This window comes from Opisthorchis viverrini (genome assembly GCF_000715545.1).
Source record: "Opisthorchis viverrini unplaced genomic scaffold opera_v5_33, whole genome shotgun sequence".
Classification (NCBI taxonomy): Eukaryota; Metazoa; Platyhelminthes; class Trematoda; order Opisthorchiida; family Opisthorchiidae; genus Opisthorchis; species Opisthorchis viverrini.
The window spans coordinates 363752-385109 of NW_008751689.1; the positions used below are offsets into that span (position 1 = coordinate 363752).

The 21358-nt window shown below is 44.7% G+C and overlaps 1 protein-coding gene across 1 annotated transcript in view; it reads right to left on the minus strand.

Annotated features, from left to right (window-relative positions):
- Nucleotides 1-21358, minus strand: part of T265_02610 (hypothetical protein) — a gene marked incomplete at both ends in the record, with an annotated part of 47667 nt that overhangs the window by 4265 nt on the left and 22044 nt on the right. Inside the window, 10 exons of the mRNA XM_009166908.1 lie at nt 440-755; nt 1545-2020; nt 2254-2627; nt 4459-4765; nt 7109-7428; nt 9455-10360; nt 14860-14964; nt 16753-16921; nt 17046-17243; nt 18445-18770. Of these exons, the coding sequence (XP_009165172.1) occupies nt 440-755; nt 1545-2020; nt 2254-2627; nt 4459-4765; nt 7109-7428; nt 9455-10360; nt 14860-14964; nt 16753-16921; nt 17046-17243; nt 18445-18770 (3497 nt within the window). The remainder of the gene's footprint in view (nt 1-439; nt 756-1544; nt 2021-2253; nt 2628-4458; nt 4766-7108; nt 7429-9454; nt 10361-14859; nt 14965-16752; nt 16922-17045; nt 17244-18444; nt 18771-21358) is intronic.

Below are 21358 nucleotides of genomic sequence, written 5' to 3' on the forward strand. Positions count from 1 at the left end.
CGCACATCAGGATTTCAGCGAATGTCAGTCATCCTTCAATTCCGAAATCCAGTCGCTTAAGAGCGAGCGACGTGCCTGTTCAAATGAAATGATTCAGGTTCTTCCAGCGTGCTCTGGTGATAGTGCTCCCGCCTCGTTTGCCCGATGTCCAGAGTTCAAACTCTGTAACGGTCAAGGATAGTTGCTGTTGATGAGCTGTAGTTAGGACGGAACTCGAGTCCAATGCTTCCTCCCTTTGTTATCAACTCGCAGGAAGGACAGGAAGAGGACTGCTCAAACGAGGGTGATATGGATGTTAATTCTGAAACTGCGCTGAAGTTACTGAATATTAAGATATCAGAATTCAGATAACAGACTGGAGATTCTATCGCAGTCGGATGATTATTTTACTTAAGTTCTTTTGGTTCCTCTCCGTCTGATCGCATCAGACTAAAATTACCTTGCTTGGGGCTTCACAAACAACACATCGACTGATGTGCCTTTGTGACTCGTTTGCGGGGAACGGATTCCACATCATCGGCTCCTCCTCTGTGCTCAACCAGTAACTTCGGTCATTGCGTTGAGCGTAGTAACAGTTTTCTTGCTTTTCGCAAAACATGAACGGAATTGGGTTGAAAAGTTGCAAACAGGATCCCGGACTGGCCAGGTCATTCACGTGGGCGCGATCCGAACCGGTCATGCTCAGGAATGAGTAGCCTTCCCAGAGTTTGTGGGTTCCAGATGGGCAATAAGGAATTCTGGTCGATTGACTGTGCCTACAATGTAGAAGGTATTTGAAGGAGTGGTGAACATATAATCTGGAAGTCGGTTTCCCTGAACAGGTATCTATATTCGTGAAGGATAGTGAGCATATTAGAGGAGCATTAAGGCTGATTGATACCTAAATCTGAGAGGGACTAACAGGTTTCCTAAGGAATAGTGATGGTAGTCAATCGTAAGATAAGTAAACGGTCACTCTCACTGTAATTGTATAAAATCGTTCGGCTGATTTTAAAACGTCACAAACGATGTAAAATGACTCCTTGATATCAGACGTCTCTGCTAAGGTCAACTTGCCAACCACGTTGATCCGCCGTTCAAGTCTGAAATTAATCTACTTTGCGGTGACAAATTCAGGCACAGATGCAACATAGTCCTCTTTAACTGATGAAAGAAAAGCCCGCAAAACGATTTCTTCCAAGTGGAACGTTGGAATTCAATCAAATCATCCGGCTGTATCACCGCTTCGATACATAGCCAAAGCATAACAAGGTGAGAGCACGGGGACTAATGTGGCATGTGGATGCTCAAGCGGAAAAAGCTGAACTATTGGGAGTGGAAACTCGGGAGCTGCTGGTTTCATTTATCCCAAAGGACCGTGAGATACGCACCAGGGTTTGAGCTGACTTTCTGTACTAACAGAAAAACTGGTGCAGATACCCACAGATTTTACCGGAAATGCCATCATTAGTTTGCCTTACAATAATAAAAAACACCAAATGCACTCTATTCATGCTTGTCTAAAATCAACGACCAAATGTTGAGGGAAACGAAACGCTACTTACACGGTGAAAAGATGTCCAGTGTTTCCACGCGTATCACCCACAACTCCTCCTATACCAGGTTCACCTGCTGGCCCAATATCACCCGGAGCACCCTGAGGTCCAGCTATACCTTTGGGACCCTGTGGCCCTGGATAACCTTTAGGACCCTTGGGTGCTGGCTCACCTTCATCACCAGGTGGGCCCGGTGGACCCTGCCTTCCCCGACTACCCTCATCTCCTGGTCTTCCGGGTTCACCTGGTCTGCCAGCTGGACCTGGGTACCCTTTTTCACCCTCCAAACCGGATTCTCCTATTCCAGGAATACCTTCCGGTCCAGGTAACCCAACAGGCCCCATGTCACCTTTCTGACCTTCTCGGCCTTTTTCACCAGGTCTTCCCGGTTGTCCTCTCATCCCCTTTTCACCAGGTTTTCCAGGTCTACCCGGCTTTCCGTCCAGTCCACGAAGGCCCTTCTCGCCTTGCATGCCTTTCATACCCTGTTCAGAGAAAGAACCATAAAGATCATCAGAACAACCATCAAAATTCTACGCTAAATGAGTATATTTTTTGGGGGAAAATAAATGCTAACAAGAAATGCAGGTTGATTTCTTTCGAAATAAGTTATCAGGCTATATGAGTCAAGGCAGAATTCAACTCCCAGTGAACCGAAGATACAACTTCCAAAGATCACTTTGTAAAAGTGTTGCAGTGAGGAATGAAGTCATCTTACCGGCCTTCCAATTGATCCTGGGTAGCCTTTTGGTCCAGGTTCACCTTGAAATCCTTTGGGACCTTCAACACCAGGCAGTCCGGTTGCCCCGGGCCGACCGGGAAATGAGCCTTTTAGTCCTTTGGGACCTGGTGGACCGCGTATTCCAGGAGGACCTGGTGGCCCAGGCAGACCTTTCTCGCCTGGTGCACCTGGTAAATCTGCTCCTGGATCACCTTGAGGTCCTGTATCACCTCGATCGCCTGGTCTTCCTGCCTCTCCTTTTGTTCCTTGCGGTCCCATTGGACCGGGAAGTCCAGCTTCTCCCTTCTCTCCCACAGGCGACTGAACGGATTGCCCTCGATCACCTGGTTCACCACGATCTCCAGGCAAGCCTGATTTGACAGAAGAATAAATTGTTGTCATACATCGTTTTGTAAGAGCAAATGGTTTGAAAATTTTTTTATTCAGTCTACTATTAGAAAAGTGTGACGGAAAGCTTCTGTTGAAGCCAAGAATAGTTATCGGGTTGGTTGTGCTGAGGCAACTCGTTCGTAGTTTGACGCGTTCCATTTACTGAGGTTAGAAAGGCCACACTAAACGCGGTAGACTACATGAGTTATCCATAAGCAGAATGTGAGAATTTTGTTCCTCCACCCATTCATTTCGTTTGTCGTGGGTGCTCGTAAATCGTAAGTGGATGTATCTAATAAAATCTGTCAGCTAGAATGCCAAACGGAATTACAATAAATTTGTCCAAAGCCAGTCAGAACCTTACGCGAAGAACCTTCCATCATTTGCAAACTAATTTGGTTTGCGAGAGACTACAATAAATTTGTCCAAAGCCAGTCAGAACCTTACGCGAAGAACCTTCCATCATTTGCAAACTAATTTGGTTTTGCGAGAGACCCACCTGGAACCCAGCTGAATCTCTCGTTTGTGATGTTTCCAGGCAAATGAACGTGTTGTACCAGGCCGACTTATGATTTAGTCGCTACGATATTCGAGATATCGCGATACATATATATTTTGTGATGCACTACTCATGTATCGCGATTTGTCGAAGATCGTAGCGACTGGTGCAGCACATTCAGTTGCCTGAAAACATCACAAACGAGAGATTCAGCTGGGTTCTAGTTGAGTCCTTCGAAAAACCAAATTAGTTTGCAAATGATAGTAATTCGCTAATTTCGAGAAATTTTTGGTTTCAAGTAGGACATAAGGTTGACGGAAACTCGGGGACTGCGCCTACCTGATGAGCCCCAAAAAGGGCGGAACCGGTCGTAGGTTGTCAAGGTGTTTTTAAAAACCTTATGATTAGTTCAATACAAAAACCTTCCATCCTCTCCGCGACTGAGAAACCGAAGAGAACAAATATTTCATTTTAGCTGAACAGGAAACAAGGACAGGTATTCAGTCTGTGTTTATAGCTCAGCGTGAAACATATCAGTTGATATCAGAAAGCAGTACTGGAAGATTTTTAGCACTGTTTGTACACCCCAGGAACCGATAGAGTACCAAAGACTTTTTCGTTGATATCCTGGCAGAAATTTACGCTAAGAGTAAATCGAGTTACAAGGTAACAAGGCCCAAAATATCTAGCACAAACACTGGAAGGAACGGTGTCATTCGCCTGTACCAAATCAGTGTGGGTAGTTTGTTAGGCATCTATCACTCCAGTCACAGAAAATGCTGCCGACATCGTTGTCGCTCATTGAAAAATCCATCCAGTAGATACCTGGAAATCGTTCTCTGCACTTCAAGAACCTCTGGCCGTTGACTAGCACCTCAACTGCCTTGATGGAAGCCACCCAGGTTCCATGTACAGCTATTCGTATCAAAAGCTCCCCTGAAGCATCGGTGATCCAGGTTTAGACTTTTCAATGAATCCATTGTAAATAGCGGTTATCGTGAAGCACGTTGATGTTCTACCTCCGACAAACAGTACTCGTAGTCTCCAAGGCTTTAACCCTTTTTTCTTCTACCTAGTTAGTTGGGCGACAGTTTGTAACCCAGGCTACGGAAACAACCGATTTATCGGCCCTTAAATCTCAATAAATTTACAATGGATATAATAAAGTGCAGTGTGCATGAGATGCATCCATCCACCCATCCATAGGCTTTGTTGCTCTTGTGAAGAATAAATAGTATTCCGCTTCACAACAGACTTTCTGATGAGACATAGGTCAACCAGAACCACTCTACTACATATCCCGTAAAACTTACCTTCTAGTCCAAGATTTCCCTTTTCACCAGGCGGTCCTCTGTTGCCCTTTAAACCTGGAGAACCATCTGGTCCACGTGGACCCGGACTTCCTTTCAGACCTTTCAAACCAGGGAAGCCTTTGATGCCCTTCAAACCTGCTGGACCAGATGGACCACGTATACCAGGGACTCCGTCATTTCCTCTCGGTCCCGGAACACCCTTCGGACCCTTCTGTCCCACGAACCCCGGTTCCCCCTTTGCTCCTTTCGTTCCAGGAATCGGTTCCGCATATGTGATCCCTGGCATGCCTTTTGGACCCTTCTCGCCCTGTGGAAATGTGGACAGTAGTCGGCTTAGAACCATCACATTTCAGTTCGTTTAGGATGGAAAGATAGGCCGATGTATGCATGTCTTTTACATAAATAATTGAAAGAGCGAAATGCGGAATTCAGTTATTTGCACAAACTATTGGGGAATCTGAATTGCTATCTTATTGATTGTATCGCAATTGTACACCATGATTGGCATCATACGATTCAGATGGAATATCCATACATTTCCTGAAACGACGCGTTATGACGATTAGTCTGAAAAAACAGTGCCAAATAAACCCACAAACATCCTGACAGCTGGAGTTATGGAATAGAATCTTTTCAGGCATTTGCTTGCTGTTTACAGTGTGCTGAAAACTTTCTTTTTTTGTTCAAAAATAAGAGCGGTCGTTTGATCAGGCTGAATGCAGCGCATTCATCCATCGGTTCTGGTAGAGACGCTACTGTCACGGAGCTCACTATCAAACTACACACACCATGGATGTTGTCAAAGGTATCCTCTGGCTCCGATACCTCTGTTGCAGAGTATGATTTTGGATCACGTATTGCCAAAGAACTAGCTAAGCAAACAGCTCTAGCACATCAAAATGAATCAGTTCTACTTCCGGGGTACTCTTTAGTCATTTAGGATCCAATATAACGATACATGCTCGAATTTATCAGTCTCAGTACTGTGTATTCCTCTCAAGACTAAGCATGGGAAAGCTATCCATCTTATTAGCCTATGGTTCGAAAACCCACAAGGTACAACAGCATACCTTACTTTATTGGTAAATGCGTTGTTAGAAATTGAATGGAAATATCCTATCGTCAATCCGATTCAGCGTGATGAATATCTCCGTCAAACATCAGGAATGGAAAAGAGGTTGTAGGTTTTGAATCCGCCAGTAAATTTTTGAATGATTATTCAAATCATTGAGTAGTTAAGTTTCGACAAGTCCGTATTACTACTGCACTAGCTACCCAGAGTATTTCTCAGGGTCTCTACCCGATGCGTATCAACAAATATGAATTGCGTGAGTTCAACAGTCCAGACATTGTAAAACCTAGTCTTATCGTTCCTTGCCATGGAGTGTGGAAAGAAAATGGAATGGCTGAACAGCACCGCGTAAGTTTACGATCTTCTTATCATCAAAAGTTAGTTTTTATTCCGTCTCGCGAAGACACCGAAACGGCCAAGTTGAAACCTGGCCCCAACCAAATGAGGACCCCATGCAGTAGGCAAGCACAGAAAGTGTACTGGAGCACAAACTTCTGCGAATGTAAAACTGGATGATCTGAAACAGGAGGGGCGCCGAGCAAAATGACATTCATGTACAAACTAAATTCAAAAATAGCCATTAAAGTTTTTGGGATGAAAAGGTCCAGAAAGTCATCGTTGCTGGATGCACCAGGTTACTCGGAGGGGGGTGGACTGCCATTCAGCTAAATAATTGGACCAATCGTTGGTGGTCAGATTCTCTGGGGGTCGAAACATAAAAGATGACTTAAACAAGGATTCAAACTGGTCTACTGTGAGAAGCGGTTTGGTAACTAAACGGTCTGAAAGTGCTAGTCAAATGAGGGTATCTCTGATTTTTACGTGCTGAGCTATTTGAAGTACAACCATATTTTCGTGATACCTTGTGATCAGATTCCAAGTCCACGGCTTAGCGACAGTCAAGTCAGCCTCAGGAATCGATGGTAAGAAAATGAAGGGTCGAGTGATTTCGAGCTTTTCGAGGCAGAACAATATCTTAACCTTTAGTGCTTGGAAACCGCAATGATACCCATACGTCATTGCTTAACATTATTACTGGCCTCTTTCTTAAAAGTCGTAAACTGTGGATGATACAGTTGCAGCGTACCTGCTCGCTTTTCAACATAAGATGGATTCGTATGTCAGACGAAGTCTTGATTGTAATACCTTAAATCAGATCACAGTTTTCTAAGAATAATCAGAAGGACCGAACAGTTGAGTCCCTCCTCTTGAGATTGTTGTTTCAACAAGATCACCACCAACCTTAAGATATAAATTATGCTGTGTAACTCACCTTGGCTGCATTTGGATACCTCCACCACCCCCTCCCCCGAAGTGAAGGGTGAAACTGCTATAGTTATGACTTAGTAGACGGTACAATCAACCAAAGCGCTAGGCCAAGTTTAGTCTTATTCTCTGACCAGATCCAGTTCTGGAATGCCGTCATCAACCTCGTTCTATAACATCCCAAAATGCAAGAACGTACGGCACAATACAACTCCATCCGTTTCTGTTTTAACCAAACAAAGTTGTAAATTCATTCAGTGTAACAATCTTTCGATGATTTCAGATGATGAAACTTCAACACAAGCAACTCACAGATGGGCCGGATAGTCCTTTGGGACCTCTAGGGCCAGGTTCACCCGGTTCACCAACTGCCCCGTTTCTCCCAGGACGTCCAACAGAACCTGGCAAACCAGGGTCTCCTTTTTCACCGACTGGGCCGGGTGGACCCATATCGCCCGGTCTTCCCTGCTTGCCGTCTAGGCCCGCCACACCTTTGGGACCCTGAATACCTGGTTCTCCCTTGAAGCCCTTTTCACCTTTGTGACCTTTCGTCCCGAAGCCTCTGGGACCAGGAACGCCCTTGGCACCCATTATTCCTGGATCACCTTGTTTACCAGGCTGACCTTTTATTCCTGCAACGTAAAACAGTGGTAAGGTGTGATAAATTCTGCCTTCAGACAATCATGGTACTCATGCTGAGAGTATCAAGGATTCTTAGCTCAGAGTTCGCCAATAAATTCTACTGAAAAAAATATTGAAAAAAGATCACTTTTCGAAGTTTATCACAGTATCACCATAAATGAAACCAAGTCGCATGTGCATGTGGCATTTAGGATCAAGTTAAAGCTTTGTAAGGGTGAAATGAGAATCGCTGCATACCCATTCCTTGAGGGTAAAAATCGATGACGTGGAGATTATTGCCGTTTTAATTGGCCTGTTTGTTCTACTCACTCGAGGATACACATGTTAAGTATTTGCGATATTGGGTGATACTGCAAAGGACAGACAACACGACCAGCGGTTTAGCTTTAACCAATTGTGGGCTTGTTCAACCTCTCTACAGATCAGCCCTTATCTGGAGAACCAGGCTAGACAGAGGCAGATAGAGAACAACAAAGAAACCTTCAGATCCAGTGAGTCTTAGTGTATAACTTTCCTGTTTGGTTAAGGTCGGTGTGCAAACGTAGATGTTACGCCCAATTCATACCTACAAACTGTGAAGTTTTGCCTACATAACACTGGGAGCCTGAAGTAACACAGTCTAGATTAATAACACGGTGAGCGAAACCAAAAGTGTGTGTTTCAAACATCGCACAGCGGCTAAGAGACAACGCTGGTCACTTATGCATATGTGCCATTAGTAGTATTTGACTGATAACCAGTTCGCCGAGATGCGCAACATAACTCGCCCAGTGCTGTGTCAACCTCTCTAGCAGACTATGCGTGTGCTGTCTACTTCATTCATTTTTAATAGGTCCTCATTCAGTGTAGCTGTATGATATTGCAGAAGAGTGCAGCGCGATTTATTTACCAGTGATACTTCGTCACCAGAGAAGTAGTAAGCATATAAGCGACTCTTTGTGTCCGCAAATTCCTTGTCTTCATTCTCCGATAGTGATGGATATAGACACATGCAGTATCTCAGCGTTCTGTGCCTTGCATGTGACTTGAAACGCATTCAAGCTTATATGTAATACGCTACTCATAAGATTGCTGAGAGCTCTTTGACAGCAACCTTACGAGTAGTGTAATACGTCAATATAATGCACCGCTATATCTCGGATATCGTACCAGCTAAAACATGAAGTGGCTTGGTGCAGCACATTCATTTGAGGACATAATAAACGAGAGGTTCAAATGGGTTCCAGGTGTCTCCCGTCAAGACTAAGTTGGTATGCAAATGAGTGTATGCCAGATTTAGTTTCAGATAAATGATGGTCTGTGGGTAATGTCGGTGTCGATCACGTAACTGCCTTTAGGCGATTAGGGATGGCGACTCATACGCTGCTGCATGAAACCTACCGACTTCAGTTAAAGTTTCCTCACAGTTCTACCTAGACAGATGGTCAACTACCCAAATACAACTACGTTGTATTTGGCATACTCACGTGATATGCTTGCCAACTTCTTCGTAAGTGGTTTGTCACCAATATTCTTAGATGGCCAACCGACACGATGATACGTTGCTCCAGTACGTCAAGTTCAATCTCACTTCCCTTGATGCGTCCCGTCACCCACTAAGGTGGAACTGACAGACAACTTCGATAGCCTGATAGAGCGCATCCCGACTACACACAACAACTTGGGACAATCCACCTCGCTTGTCACACTTAATGGACACCAGCTTCATCTGTAGCCTGTCATTTACTTGAAGCTGTAACTTGTCTTGATCGGAATATTGCGGTGCCGTTGGTCCTTAGCACATGGGATTTGTTGTGGTGCTATAGTGCTGTCAAAATACAACAACCAGAACTGTGCAACCAAAGTCGCAGCCCGCTTTGTTAGTGCTGACCTAGCAACTGGCTTGCCCGCAGTACTCCCGTGAAAAAAAACCTCGTTTAGTTTCATTTATTGTACGTTTTTATGGTACTACGAGCCCGAAGAGGGATGGAAAAATACAACCGGTGTATTGATTTCGTTGATCGAAACCTGACTCACCTTTTACTCCAGGAAATCCTTTCTCTCCCTTCAATGACTCGCCGATGCGTCCAGGTTGTCCGGGCGAACCTTTTGGTCCAGGCTTTCCGGGTATTCCTTTGCTTCCTCTAAAACCTGGTGGTCCAGCGGGTCCAGGATCACCGGTGTCTCCTCGTGGACCGGGCGCACCGTCGTCACCAGGAGGGCCTGTCACACCCTTTGGACCAATGCGTCCTGGTAAACCAGGTTCTCCTTTTGGGCCAATTTGTCCTTGAGTACCCGGTAGACCAGGAGGACCTGGAATGCCCAGTTTTCCACGTGGACCCTCTTGACCAGGCAAGCCATCTACACCTTTGGGTCCTGGCAAACCTTTGGGTCCCTTCAACTCCAGACCGGGCACGACATCCAAGCCTTTCTCACCACGTAGTCCTTCTGGGCCTGGATCACCGGGCTGGCCCTTCTGCCCTTTTTCTCCTTTACGACCTTGCAAAACATCTCCAGCCTCACCGGGATCTCCTCGAGGGCCACGATCACCTGTCTCACCCTTCTTTCCTGCGAATCCTGGAATACCATCCATGCCTCGTTCACCTTTAGTACCTTTCAGTCCAGGATATCCCTTGGGACCGGGAGGCCCTGGCATCCCTGGTTCGCCCTGATGCCCTGGGGGTCCTTTTCCAAAGCTTCCTGCTGGACCTGGAGTTCCACGTTCGCCTGGTTCTCCTGGGGGTCCAGGAAAACCTTTCATTCCTTGAGGACCGGGGGTACCTTTAGGACCTATAACTCCGGTGGGCCCTGGTTGGCCTTTGACGCCCTTAGGACCTGCATATCCTGGGTCACCATCTGGACCTGGCAAGCCAACTGGGCCTGGATAACCCTGCTTACCCTGTTTTCCGAGCATGCCGGGTAAACCTTTTTCACCTTCACGTCCTATAGGAAAAAATCATAAAAGTGACGCTCTTAGTAATGAACGCAACCGGACATTTTTGCTCACTATAGGGTGCAACACAGGACATTTAGTCAATAGTAGAATGGAATCAGAAACAGGCTGGTTCGTTGATCACTCCAGCCAACAAGGTTCAGGCTTTAAGATGGTTGAACACAACCCTAGGTAGTCGTATCACAGTGACTTTTTCGTAAATCGCGGTCACAACTAAACGACAAAGTATATGCACAAGAAATTGCTGTCGCTATTAAAACAGACCAATGTGAAGTGTAAGTAGTGCACTCAATGTTCTTCGGGATATTTTCTTTCAAGGAGTGAATGCAACCAAAAGTAGTAGTTAGCTATTCTAGTTTTGATTAACTATATCACGGAAGGCGATATTTTTGTCAAAGTGCGTCTGGCCACAACGGCTGGGAATAGATTGCCAAGATAAATGATCCTCCATCGATGGAAAGCAATCCATCTGTGAAGAGCGTCTTTCCTATGAGTAACTGGGAAATCTATCTGACGAAGGTTTTATGTGGAGTAGAAGAGGCTGCGTTAGTGTAATCGTCACATGTCAATAGCCTGCGCTCTACGCACATACCTTACTATACCCTACTATACTATACCTTACTAGCTCGATCCGCACTTTGGATACTATGCGTAAGCTATTGCATTTGCATTGAGACACAGGTCAGTATGCGAAAATTAGGTCAACAAAGCCGACCCCGCAGTCTACTGGTTAAGCGATCTAACTACTAGCCGGAAGGTTGCGGCTTTGGAACCCTCTCGAGTCTCGTGAGGTGCGCACTGCTGATGATTCCCCAGCTGTGCAGTACTTAGATTTTCCGCAAAGACTGGCTTTACTTCCAGGACGAAACCTCAAGTGTAAAAACTCACAAATCTCACAAAAATAGTTTGTCAGATAGCTTGACGAATGTGGTTGGAATCAATGAAAAAAGGATGGGAATTTCAATTCGCTGGGAAACCAGTGACCGTAATTTGGTGTCCGGAGGCCAGCCGTCCCTAATAACCGAACAAAACATCATTTGGGCGGGTGTGTCACTTGCAGGTCACGGACCAAACGAAGGCATGCCCTGATCGGTCAGAATGCCAGCCAATCTGAGTCGAGCATCCTTGACTGGACGCCTCTCACCCCCTCAAGGTGCTCCTAGCACGACCTTGTGGAACGCTGTGATTACCCTATAAATACAGATGTAATGATTCTCCTTTTGTCTCCATAAAGGGCTGTGTAGAGCTGCCGTGCCTTTTGGTATACCATAGTGGGTGGAACAAGAAGCCAAGAGACCGATGCGGAGTTGCACGATCGTCCATCAAGACACAACATTTGGATACGTACTGGGTAGAATGTCATAGAATGGGTGTTGTCGATTTCGAATATTATACTGCGTGAAATATTCGACATAAATATGAGCTATTCGTCCTCACCAGAACTTTTTGTAAAATACTAAGTGAACTTGTAGCGCACAACGTCGATACAGTTGTCATCAGAAATTCAGCTTCATGCTCACAACTCTAAGACTTCTCATAGCACTTCCAAACATTCAGAGGAGAGATATAGAGCATCTACTCCTGTGGATCAACTGATCGACGCAGGGATGCACAACGAGCGTCCTCCTTCTTCCGCACTTTGTCTACAAAATCTGCATCACATTGAAGTTTGTTGTCACACATACACACATATGGCAACATCTCACTTGTGGTTCACACTTACCAGCTTGGATGCATGGTGAAACAGTTCAGTGAAGACCGCATGTGTCAGAGTTCTTGGGGTCCAAAAACATGCGTCACTAAGACATAGTACATTTGGACAGTAATTTCACGAATGGTATATTTTCCTTCTCTTTCGATCAACTACGTCAGGCATCTAGTGTCACTTAAATGATGGGCTGGCAGTTTCACATCTCACCACTGTTTTGAATCACTCAAATATCAGTCTGACGCTTTTCGCAGAAAAGTGCTCGCGGTCCACCCAACCTCAATATGTAAATAAAGGCAGGCTTCAGATCTTTGCACCATTGAAAAATGTTACCAGTTGTCTTTACTGGGTGATTTAACTGGGGCCTGACTGGACCAGATGACATGTAATTCCAGATTACAGTACATCAGAGCATGCCCATTATGTGCCCTAATAGGCCTGTCTAATGCAAGTTACTAAGCTGTTCCTTGGGACGTTTAAACGAATTGTGCTATTTAGATTTACATCGGAGCTAGATACTATCATATACATTATTGGGAATGAAATTCGTATAACCCGGTCCTCGGAGCCAACAGTCATACAGCCGCCACTGTGATGACCCGATGGGGAATGAAGACACTAACCTTACACACACTTTTGTGAGTTCTCGTCCAATACGTCCTAGAAGCAGGAAGCTTTGGAAAAACAACGTTCGAGATGATGTATAGTTGATTGGAGCTCTCAGATTCCACCAACTCGGTGACTGCTTTATCTAAGTTATTTGGGTAGCTGATTTCAACTCGTACCGTTACTCACAGGGTCAGCAGACTTAACTTTTATGCCCTGCAAAGTCAGTTGATACGTTTTATTTTACACAACATCTGTTGCATGTTTTGCTACGAAATAGCTCAAACAGATAGCCTCCCAGGTGACCACCGTGAAGTCGACCGGTAAGCTGGGATTGAAATGGGCCATTTGACGAACGTTTTTTGTGCTTGAGGACGTGTGGAACATGGATACTAATTGTCTGGCATGACGAGGTCGGTGTCCAGCAGTGGACACGCAAGGCGCTCTATCAGCTGTGTCTCCCGGTCATAATGACCTTCAATTGAATGTGCTGAACGAATAAGATCTCGTCTTACAGCTGGAACGACAGACAGTGTATCGCTGTATTTTTATTGACTCAATACTGCTTGGCAATGTTGTGGAATGTAGGTAGCTCGGGTGCGCTGCTTGGTTGTTGATCTGTTCGCCGAGCTTGGCAGTTGGATTACAAACGTTTCATCGCCAATCGAGGTGACATCGTCACTGCACTCAACCCACTCAACCCTGCACTGACGATATCACCTCGATTGGTGATAAAACGTTTGCAATCCAATTGCCAAGCTCGGCGAACAGACCAACAATCAATACTGACTACACAGCAGCCTTATAAGTAATGTTGGATCATGAAAACGCTCCACGTTTCGTTTGAAAGCCTGCGCCTAGTTTCCCGTAAAGTCCCATGATAACGGATTGTTGTGATCAAAGCTTGGCTGGTGAGGCTGTTGTGGGATGGCTGGGGCAGGGCTTGTAAAGACAGCTTAGCCACCTGAGCATGGCATGTGTACAATTGACCTGCACCAATCCCAGTGTGGGAAGTTGCCAGCCGTACGTTTTGGCGTAGTTGCACGAATAACTGTCAAAAACTGTTAAATAAACCCCCATTGGCCGTAAGCTAGGGTTCACAAAAAAGGCTGCCTCGATGAAATGCCATGACACTGAAAGAGGTGCTAGGTCTTGTTACCTAAATCTGTGGCACCACAAGTGTGTTGGACGAAATCATTCTAGTAATGCAGTCAGTCGACCACGCTGTTTCATTAGTGGCTGAATGACGATAGGACAATCGTGCCTAAGGAACGAATTCGAGTGCTTCGTGAGGATATTGCATACAACCACCGTACATGGACCAGTGCTTACGATTTGAGCGCGGGTGGCAAAACTCCAGACTGAATGTATATGATCAACGTTATAACGGTAACTGACCTTAAAAACGCCTGTGCTCACAGTCCATTTGAATCTCATAGTGCGCACAGACCTCAACGAAAACAGTAAAAGGCCGTGGTCAGCCATCCGGTCGCCTTCAAAATAAACTCTCTGGTTCACCTACGCTGACACGTTTCAAGATCCTGGTTTAGCTAACGCTACCACAAGTGCATACAGTAATTATCTTCCCCTGAATTGGCATCAAAACCACCAGTTTAAATTTCCTTCTCTCAGTATTCCGAACAACATTGTTGATTCAGAATCACCAACGACTTTGGCCATTACGCATGAAAAACAGCCACTTGCCATTCAATTGATCAGTAACCTAGGTAATCTCGGAGAATCAAAAAGGGCCACGTCAGCCGTCTTTTGAAGCAATGTTGTGGACTAGAATCACATCTGTTCAGCGGCACCAGTAGTTTGCGGAATAGGGTTCCGAATAGGAATGGAACTTTTCGCGGTTTCTTTTGTCCCAAACCGTTACATTCAGGAAGTCGGCGTTTTCGAAGACGGATAACATGTGATATTTTCCCGCAAACCATGTATAAGTGGCGGGGTAGAAGAACCAGTATTCTACCGGTATCCAGAGGGTAAAAAGCAAGAACAGATGTTAAATTTTCCGTGGAAGCATGAAAACGCAGCGCGCGTAGTTTCAGTCGAGTTTCGATATGAGTAAAAGGTGATGAATTGGCTGTCCATCTGTTAAGGTTGACCGATATATCACACTGCTTATCTTCATGTGACAGAAAGAGAACTGTAACAACTGTATGGTCTTACCCTGTTCTCCAGGAAATCCTGGTAGACCTTTTTCACCTGGATAACCTTTTGGGCCAGGCTCGCCTTTGACATACTCGTAGAGCTGATCCAGATAAATGTGCTCACCTGCAAACGGATAAATATAAAAATGGTGGTTGTGAATACTGACCCCGCGCATTCACAGAACAAAGGAAGATCTCATTGTGAGTATATCTCACCGTCACATCTGATAAGCCCAAAAGATGCTTTATTCTAGGAGATTAATAAACGAAGCTTGATTTCCTTTAGGGCAACCTCAGTCTATTCATGCAAAACCATAGGATTACAAGCAGCTGCGTTGGTAACTCTTTGTATACTTCATTGGACTACAGATCTGTTCTCTCCTGACTGGTATTCGATCGGTTTCCCTTTTTTCGAAGTCGCGTTGCTGACTGCCTAACTGAAGTCCGAATTCAACATTGTTAAGAACCTTCATCGATTGCCTAGAGCGCGATTTCTCACATCCGTTCGGTTATTGACCAGTGGTGTTGTCAACTTGTAGCGCGCTGGCCCACTGGTTCCGTGTGACCTGGTCATCCCACAATAGTTATTGTATGATTGTATGTATAGTTATTGTATAGTTATTGTATTGGCACAATTCCGAGTAGTTAAACTCTTCTGAGAACACGAAGTCTCTGCTGACACCATTGGTAGCTTTTGCCTATCCGGAAAACCTAGTGGACATCACCCGGAACAATCGCTAAACGAGACATCCACAGATGTGAGAGTGTTGTCATCCTCAACTTACTTACTTGAAGTTGATCCTCTGACTGGTCTCATCCGCATAATCTGAGTAATATTCAATCATCAGATATGAAGATCCATGGTTAAACGTCATAATTTTTGCCGTGAGTGCCCCAGACATTCTCGGCACACTAGATCATTTGAAGTAGTCCTGTGGAGACAAGCTTTCTCGTTTCCAATTCAAGTTGAACTGTACGCAGATTCTGCCCCTAATGTTGCACATATAGGTACTCAAACTTTTTTACAAACAACATTGGAGAGCTATGCCTCTCATATATATAGTGTCATGTGCCTCCTAGCTGACACCATGCTGTTTGCAAGTTTGGAGTAACCGCAACTTTGAAGCATTTGTTATTTCCTCACTTCATACACATAAGGCACAGGGTAAAGCTGAGACAGACAGTTTTGTAATCATAAACGCCACACATCTTACTAATCTCTGTCGGGTATACACAAACTCTCATTCTAACTGATAGTATCACCCAATTATTCTCGAACGGCCTGATCACCTTTTTCGCACAACATACGATGATAAATTGTATTAGAAGCGGTGTACCGTTTCCGTTCAACACTATGTCCGTTTTCGAAGTTTAAACAAGATATCCAGTAAGTGGAGTCCACCTTTTCCTAGAATTTGATGGTTTGAAAGTCACGAGTACTGGAAAGTAATTTCAGCAAAAACCCCAATCAAAGCATTCATCCTCAGCGGTTTACGCAGAAGTAACTCCGGTTTCGGTGTGACATTTTCCGATCGGACTAGATAGAGCTGTATGGGAGCTTTTCTCTACTGTGGCCAGTCAAATTAGGAGATCGGTCATGATTCATCATATCGATTCATCGATATCAGTATAAAAGGAGTGCTTTTGTATGCGTCTACTTCCCTATTACAACCTGCCTTACTCCTATCACCCCACATTAACCGTGTTTGACTGATGTTTGATTCCTACTAATCCGCCTGCAACTGCCAGAAGTAAACAACCCAAGGATCAGTATTTCCGGTAGAATCGACTCCTCACAACGTAGCACCTCTCATACCCACACGCGTTCACAACCTGAGGCCACCTGCCGTAATGAGTGCTCTCGACTGATTAAAACTTCGCTTACTTGCTACCAACTATACCTACAGCTTACCATCTTCTCCAGGTTCGCCTTTTGCACCTTTGGGTCCATCACGCCCAGGTAGGCCAGGTGATCCCTTGCGAGCATCGAATACACGGCCTGGTATTCCGGGTTCTCCTCGCTGCCCAGGTTTACCAGGAGTACCGTGGAAACCGGGCAGACCAGCTGGACCAGGTTCACCCTATGATGTGATTGAAGTACGCAAATTAGTCAGTCTTTCGGTGAACTACAGAATTAAAAAAGAGAATTCACAAATATTAATGATAGTACCCTATGGATGGTTGAATATCCGTATTCTCACTCACTCTGAATCCTTTCGGGCCAGGTACTCCCTTGGGACCGGGATAACCTTTTGGACCCGCCTCTCCAAGAATTCCCATTCGACCGGGCATTCCAATCTCACCACGAGGAGCTTCTGGAACAGTTGCATTCACAAATTCCACAGGACCTGGTTCACCTTTCATTCCACGCGGCCCATCGCTGCCGCGCTCACCTTTCTCCCCCTTTGAAAGATGGAATAGTAAATACGTTCAAACCTTGCATCTGTATTAGGTAGCTTGAACCGTTTAGATACACAAGTCAGAAATTCTACACCATATCTTTATACTTACAAAAAACATGAGGGTAGTTTGGTCTCATTGTTCTGGTATGTAAACTCATCATAAGAATGTTTTATCAGAACAGGCGATCAGTTACACTCAACGCATCCTTGACTCTACAATGAATTCGCGCATGACTAGAACAGGTTCAAGTACGTCTTTATTCGCCTATGGGGTACAGGATATGCATGAGTTGATCAGATAATTGATTTTGATTTGATGCACAAATCTGGTACTTTTTCCATACCTAATGACGTCTGGTACATTTCTCGTTAGTTTTCACAACATTCGTGAGAATGCATTTCCCCAAAACAAAACTTGTCCATTTTTGTTTTATATCGAAAAAGGAAACCACTCATAAGGTGGCTGAAAACCATTTGACAGCCCGTGACTGGTTTTGCCCTTCTTGGTGCTCGTCAGATAGGCGCAGTCCCACAGTTTCCATCAACCTTATGTTCTGTTTGAACCCGAATCGCACGAAATACAGTCACTTGAATGCCAAGTTGGTGCGGAAACTCACCTGAAATCCAGATGAACAGCTCGTTTATTGTACGAAAATGAGTGTATCTGTCGAATCTAACCACTTCCTTTTAGATTTCCTACGGAGCTGCATAGCTTATAGTACCGGGATTCAAGGCTTGAATTCAGTCCTGATTTTAATCACGCGATTTCGGCTCACTATCCCAATTGAAAATTTGCTCATCATAAAGTGGGAAGATGGGTGTTGCGAAAATTAGAAAAGTATTTCACCATTCAGCTTGGTTTTACAGAGGATCGTCACGCGGTTTTAGCGGTTTCGGTTCCAAGGCTCGCTAGATAACATTTTCCAGTTTCCATCGATCCCGTTTGCTCGCCGGACGCCTCTGAATTGAGACTAGTTTGTTCATCTTGTTCGTACCTTGGACCACATGTTCTATGCTTCAGTAACAGTGAATTAACGTAGAGCACCACGATCGTAAAGCTTTTCTTATGAAGCATCCATTTTACATGCTGTCTGCTCACATACTTCAAAACCTGCTTTCACAATACGCAGTTACGTATAACGCAACCAGTAAAGCCGAAAGGAACAATGTTTATAATTTTTGTGAGGGCTTCCGGAACCTACCTTTTCTCCAGGAAATCCAGGTTGTCCGTCCTTGCCCTGAGGTCCAACTAGACCCTTTTGTCCGGGTGCTCCATCCAATCCGGGAAGACCAGCTGGTCCAGGTTGACCTGGGAAACCCTTGGGTCCAGGAATCCCGGGCCTGCCATCCGGGCATACAACACAATCTCCTTTCGGGCCAATGGGACCAGGGTCACCATCCCGTCCACGAAGTCCAGCCAGACCAGGCATGCCCTTCACACCTTTTGGTCCAGCTGGTCCATCAATGGTCGGCCCGTCCTCCCCAGGTTCACCCTTGATACCAGGCAGACCAGTATCTCCGCGTTCACCTGACAAAATGAAGAGAGATTACACCTTATTGACTGATTCAGTGATGTCATCTGTCAGTCACGCAATCCACCAAATTGTCATTCTACCACTGAAATATTATACTTCCTCACCTGTGTTCAAAGCGACAGAAAAGCCCCCAAGGCACAAAATATACCAGAAGTTTCTGAAGGGTAGTAAGATAGATATTCGTTACAGCTCATGTTATATTTTTTGAATGGCAAGTAATCCCGGCTCCTATTGCATAAAAATTGACTTAAGTAGTATTAGCACCCCCGCAGACACTCCTAATTCTCGTTTCTTGAGTAGTTATGCAGATATTAGATTTTATCTGGCAAATTGAGAGTGAGCGTGGATGGGTACGCGTTTCTTTAGGTGTGTTTTCCAGAAACGCAGCAGTTTTTCTAACGCGGACACAATTGACTTGGTAATTCAGCTTGGATTTGGCAAGCAAGGTAGGTAGGTGGCATCTTCATCGAATAATGCTTTTACTGGATTGCTGCATTTTGGATGCTGAGCAACAGGACATCACACGCTGCTTATAATACAACTGAAAGGCTAAAATAGAGTCGCATGAACTCTGGTCTACAACTGACAGCAAATAGCCGCTTTTATCCGAGGCGCCTCAGTGATTGGAATCCACGTATTACGGTGAAAGTCTATCGTAGATTTGCAAATGGTCACAGGTGATAGACAGCTAATACTGTCATCCGGAGAGATGCCACATTCAGACTTCAAACGAATGGTCGCTCTTTGGTCAATGATCGGGTCTTGGTTGGATTAAATCTGCAATTCAAGCTATACTGAGCATATATCGTTTTACCCAACTTGGCTGAAATTCTTGTCGAGTATATCTCAAATTACTCCCTAACCTGTGTATTACGGCTTTTATTAACCCATAAACTGGACAGTGCAAACCTAGTAATGCTCGCAACGCCTGGTTGCACAAAGACACAGTGATGTCATATTGACCAGTGATGGAAAGTCTGTAAGCGAATGGTGCAGCTCGGTGACAGTCTGGGATACTTATGTTCCTCCATACTAATAATTAGCCTTGACCATTTTTACCTTGGAGATTGATAGAAGCCATACCTCTTAAGTTGTTCGATTCTATCTAGTGTGGTAGAACTATTTTCCTCCGAACTACCAACAACTGTATAGTTAGCATCAGCCCCTGAAAAGTCTGGTGTGAGTCGTCGGATGAAGTCAGCCTCCGGTTTTGTGTGTGCTTGGGGTCCCAGCCCGCCTAATGGTGATTCATGTGTAATATTCATGCACCAGCTGAACGCAACTGAAGTTTCGTTCTGTAGATCACGCTCGTTAGCCACTCAAATCCATGTCAGGTTGAAAAAAATTCGCATATTACCAACGCAGAGTAATGAACGGTAGATCGACGGAAGCTTCCTCCACATGCAGACATGGTTACAATCTACCTGATCTAGTGTTTTTTACCCAAGAAAGACCGAAACCTCTCACTCACCATGAAGGTGAGTGAAGGGTTTCTCATGAAGGGCTGACCACGGCTGTCGAAGATAATTAACACTTTGATTGGTGAAATGTTTAGTCTGTGCTGCATTTCATTTAAAACTTTTATTACCGCCCAGGGCGAATAAAATTGAGACCCAACCAAATCTGTCAGAGTGATAAAAATCGAAGATCTGATAGCATTCAATGTAGAATTTCAGTTTTCGAATTATCTACAAAGGACCTAATTTCCTACGGGATCACTGAAGCACGCTAAGAGTGAAGCACTGGAAACGAGTAAGTTTGCTGATGTGTGCCATTTGTAAGGAATACTGTCGTTTGGTGTGTTTGGCTTTGTGGATGGCTACCTGATGCCCCTCCAGTGTGGCGACAAAAATGTCTGGTACCGGTATCAATATTTCGAATTCGAGCGAAGCGATTTTCCGCTAACGAACAAAAACCGCTTGACATAGGCCGGACTAACGAGTAGTTCTTGAGCTCCGACAGACAAGAGTTTTGTGTGCCCTAACTACAGTTTGTAATAAGAGCTGTCATTGATCTTTTGATAAGTCAAATGGATCAACGATATTTTAGAAGTATCGAATACAAATGAGGTGACCAGGCACTCAAAACGGTGCAAAAAGGATGTTTTCTATGGTCTTCAAGTGCCATTGAATGTTCTTTATTTCAGTTCTCTTTATTGACGAGTATATTTAACAGTCAGAGTTGGCAAGTATTGTGATTGGATATATGGCGAACCAACTTGGAGCGTATGCGTGTGACCTAAGACAAATTTTGCGTTAACCCAGTCACTAGCGCACCATTGCGGTGTTCGAACTGAAGGATTCATTTCTTACCATGCACGATATTCCTTCTATACTGCGCGTTAGATGCATTGGTTATATGGAAAGTGGTCCACCAGGACAGAATATTTTACTTTTGAAGTAGTTGACAGAGAGAATTTGATAGTTTAAACATGGTCGTAATGTCATTTACTGTCCATTAGGCTCACTTTGGCCGACGGGAGTGAACAGCTAACCTTCTGCTAAGCAAATCACTCTTTCAGAAGATTCTTGGACTACAACAGTTTACATCAAATCCACTGTTAGCACGGATTTTCATACTG